This window comes from Piliocolobus tephrosceles, chromosome 11, assembly GCF_002776525.5.
Source record: "Piliocolobus tephrosceles isolate RC106 chromosome 11, ASM277652v3, whole genome shotgun sequence".
Lineage (NCBI taxonomy): Eukaryota > Metazoa > Chordata > Mammalia > Primates > Cercopithecidae > Piliocolobus > Piliocolobus tephrosceles.
This window is the reverse complement of record NC_045444.1, coordinates 105,195,430-105,199,694: the sequence shown is the minus strand read 5'-3', so window position 1 is coordinate 105,199,694 and position 4,265 is coordinate 105,195,430. Positions and strand designations below refer to the sequence as shown.

The following is a 4,265-nucleotide window of genomic DNA, read 5'->3' as shown; positions in this document are numbered from 1 at the left end:
GAGACTCCATCTCAAAAAAAAAAAAAAAAAAAAGAAATCCTGTTTGCTCCATGTCCAAAATATATTCAAAATCTGACTACTTTTTTGTCACTCCATTGTTATCACCCCAGTTGCCATCCAGGACGCCATTGTTTCTTGCCTGGATTATTATTACAATAGCCTCCTAACTGCTCATCCTACTTCCCATTCTCCCCTACTCCCCATAGACATTCACAAGACCAGAATGAAGAGTGATCCTTTTAGGATGCAAGGTAGATCATGTAATTCTCTGTTCAAAAGTCTCCAATAGATGCATCCTCCATTCAAAGTAAGAGCCCAAGTCTTCACCAAGGTCTACAAAGCCTGCAACATCTGGCCCCCACCATTACCTTCCTGTCTCATTTCCTACTATTCTCCACCTTTTTTTTTGAGACGGAGTCTCGCTCTGTCGCCCAGGCTGGAGTGCAGTGGCCGGATCTCAGCTCACTGCAAGCTCTGCCTCCCGGGTTTACGCCATTTTCCTGCCTCAGCCTCCTGAGTAGCTGGGACTACAGACGCCCACCACCTCGCCTGGCTAGTTTTTTTTTTTTTTGTATTTTTTAGTAGAGACGGGGTTTCACCGTGTTAGCCAGGATGGTCTCGATCTCCTGACCTCGTGATCCGCCCATCTCGGCCTCCCAAAGTGCTGGGATTACAGGCTTGAGCCACCGCGCCCGGCCTTCTCCACCTTCTTAAACTCATTTCATCCATACTGGTTCCTCATAGCTCCTCAGGTATGCTAGGCATGCTTTCGTCTCAGGGTCTTCCCTCTTCCCCAGAATAGGTGCACGACTCACTCCCCTTGACTCCTTCCAGTCTTTTCTCAAGTGTTACCTTCTAGTGAGGCCTACCCTGACCATCCAACTCAGCACTCCTCATCGCCTTTCCCTGCTTTATTTTTCTCCACAGCTTGTATAGCTTTTCTCACCTTTCTATATATTATTATTTTAATAATTTCACTATCTCCTCGACCAGAATGGAAACTCTATGATGGGCACTGTTTTATCTCCTGTACCTAGAATAGTATCTGGCATACAGAAAGGACTCAAAAAAATATACATTCAACTGAATTGAGATAATCTGGATAGGAGAAAATTATGGTGCTCCCTAGAAAAATATTATTTTTGCTAAAGTATAAACACAGTGGACAATGAAGAAGAGGGTTAAACAAAATTTCTTATAAAAATAAGGGCACTTTGCTTGTCTTTCATTTCTAAAACAACTGGAATTTAAGGAAGGACAGAAAGCAGCCTCATTTTATGGATGGAGAAATCAAGGCCCTGGAAGCTTATTCTAAGCCATCCAATGAGTTAAGGTTTTCCAATGCTTCCAATTAGATTATAATTCTAACAGGTCTGACTAAAAGCCCTTTCTGGTAAATTGCACAATCTTTATAATAGCTACCCTTCATAAAGCAGCTTGGATTCCCTATACATTAGAACTCCACTAAATATTAAAATTAGTCACTAAGTCTGAGCAACCTAATTTACCGCTCTGTTTAATCCTACCCTTTCCTATTTCAGCTCCACCGGCCTTGACTTGAAAGTAGGTAACCAAATATAGTTCATCTAGGAAGGAGGAAATTGGAAGGCAAGAAATGATATAAATAAGCTGCCAGACCAGGATCTTGTGTGAACAGGACACCAGCACTTCCAACAACACCACACAGAAGCTAAGAGAGGGGTTGAGCCTCCCAACCCTTGTCCTGGGAGCTTCAAGTATGGTGAGGCACAATTTTTATTAAAAGAGTTTACAAACAGATTAAACACACACACACACACCCCAAAAAAACATACACTCTCCATGCTCACCCACAGATAGGAATGTTGGCTAAGGGCCAAGGAATCCCTCAATAACTGGGACTGATGGCATTAATCCCCACAGCCTAGAGCTGAGACAGGCTCTGTCTTCATCACTGTCCTGGAGCCAGCAAGTCTAAGGCAAAAACCTGCTGGGAGGATTAAAGGAGCTCCAGAAAGGAAGAGATCTTTTAGGCTGAGGTTTTTGCCTAAGGTCCATGAGGAAGGTCCCTAGAGTTAAACGCACATTATTGGAGAAAAGTCCCCTGGATGTAGAGAAGAAAGGACTCTTCTCTGGCACCAACAGCAATAAAATTTACTGGTTGAAAACATCCTGAATCTGGGAGAAGGAAGAAGCTTTATATATAAATCTCTTCTAGTCTCTTGTTCTCAGCTGAGTTGGCAGCCTATCTCTTTTCTAGTCTCTTTAGTTCTCAGTTGAGTTGGTGGCTTGTGTAGTAGAATAAGGAAGAGTTGACAATAGCAGGGCAACCAAAGTTGGAGGCTGGACCACAGGAATCTGGAATCACATGCTATGGGTTGGCCTCAGGAGGTGAATGAGTTTCCTGCAGTGTTTGGCAGAGGCAGGCCTAGGACTGCTGTGTGGCAGTGACTGATTCCCCAGAGACAGCAAGGCTAGTTTCTCACTGGCACCCAGGGACACCAGTACCTGTAGGATAGAGAACAGATAATAGAACAGAACATGAGGCTCAGAAATGGTGGTGTCTGGGGCAGGTGCAGAGGACTTTCATTTACCCAGGAATTCCCACTTGAGAAGAGGAAGAAAAAGGAAATGGGCTCTTGAGGACTTGGAAAAGACTGAATGGGAGAAGAGAAACCTTGGAGACAGGAATCATCAGGACCAGAAGTCTACTTCCATTCTCTTTGGTTATAGACCATGAAACCAAGGCACTAAGGGACACATATACCTGTCCCCAGGAAGACTTGATGTATGCAGCAGTAACTCACAGTAAGCCAAAAGGTCTAATTCCCAGCCTTCAATGCAGACCAGTGGGTTCTAACCTCATTACCACCAAGAATCCCATTAATTATTTTCCCCATGGATTGAACAAGATTCCTACAGGATCTTCACCATCAGCCAGGCAAGGTGGCTCACGCCTGTAATCTCACACTTTGGGAGGCCGAGGTAGGGGGATCATGAGGTCAGGACATCGAGACCATCCTGGCTATCACGGTGAAACTCTGTCTCTACTAAAAAAAAATAAAATAAAATACAAAAAATTAGCCGGGCGTGGTGGCAGGTGCCTGTAGTCCCAGCTACTCGGGTGGCTGAGGCAGGAGAATGGCATGAACCCAGGAGATGGAGCTTGCAGTGAGCCGTGATCGTGCCACTGCACTCCAGCCTGGGCGACAGAGCGAGACTCTGTCTCAGAAAAAAAAAAAAGAAAAAAAAGATCTTCACCATCCTCTCAAATTTCTGTTCTGCATGAACTTCCCAATGCTACGACTTTGAGATGTCATAATTTGTATTACCATATGTAGCTATGTGTGATTTCCAATGGGCTTTTTTTTTTTTTTTTTTTAGAGACAGAGTCTCGCTATGTCACCCAAACTGGAGTGCAGCGCCATCATCTCAGCTCACTGCAACCTCCTCCTCCCAGGTTCAAGCGATTCTCTTGCCTCAGCCTCCCGAGAAGCTGGGATTACAGGCACCTGCCACCATACCCAGCTAATTTGTGTATTTTCAGTAGAGACAGGGTTTCACTATGTTGGCCAGGCTGGTCTCAAACTCCTGACCTCAAGTAATCTGCCCACCTCCATCTCCCAAAGTGCTGGGATTATAGGCAAGATCCACAGAGCCTGGCCTATTGCGCTCTTTATATACTGAAAATCGCAGTCAGACAGGGTGGCTCACACCTGTATTCCCAACACTTTGGGAGGCTGAGGCAGGTGTTCAAGGTCAGGAGTTCACGATCAGCCTGGCCAACATGGTGAAACCTTGTCTCCATTAAAAACGCAAAAATTAGCCAGGTAAGATGGTATGTGCCTATAATCCCAGCTATTTGGGAGGCTGAGACAAGAGAATTCCTTGAACCTGGGAGGCAGAGGTTGCAGTGAGCCAACATCGTGCCATTGTACTCCAGCCTGGACGACAGAGCGAGACTCCATCTTAAAAATAAATAAGTAGGCTGAGCGCAGTAGCTCACACCTGTAATCCCAGCACTTTGGGAGGCCAAGGAGGGCGGATCACGAGGTCAGGAGATCAAGACCATCCTGGCTAACATGGTGAAACCCCGTCTCTACTAAAAAAATACAAAAAATTAGCTGGGCATGGTGGCGGGCGCCTGTAGTCCCAGTTACTCGGGAGGCTGAGGCAGGAGAATTGCATGAACCCAGGAGGTGGAGCTTGCAGTGAGCTGAGATTGTGCCACTGCACTCCAGCCTGGGTGACAGAGAGAGACTCTGTCTCAAAAAAAAAAAAAAAAA

At 45.5% G+C, this 4,265-nt stretch overlaps 1 protein-coding gene across 1 annotated transcript in view; it reads right to left on the bottom strand.

Moving 5' to 3' along the window:
* Positions 1-1,643: 1,643 nt before the first annotated feature.
* STK36 (serine/threonine kinase 36) overlaps positions 1,644-4,265 on the bottom strand; it is a 32,014-nt gene continuing 29,392 nt past the window's right edge. The window contains exon 27 of the mRNA XM_023221211.2: positions 1,644-2,487. Within this exon, the coding sequence (XP_023076979.2) occupies positions 2,344-2,487 (144 nt within the window). The 3' untranslated portion in view covers positions 1,644-2,343. The remainder of the gene's footprint in view (positions 2,488-4,265) is intronic.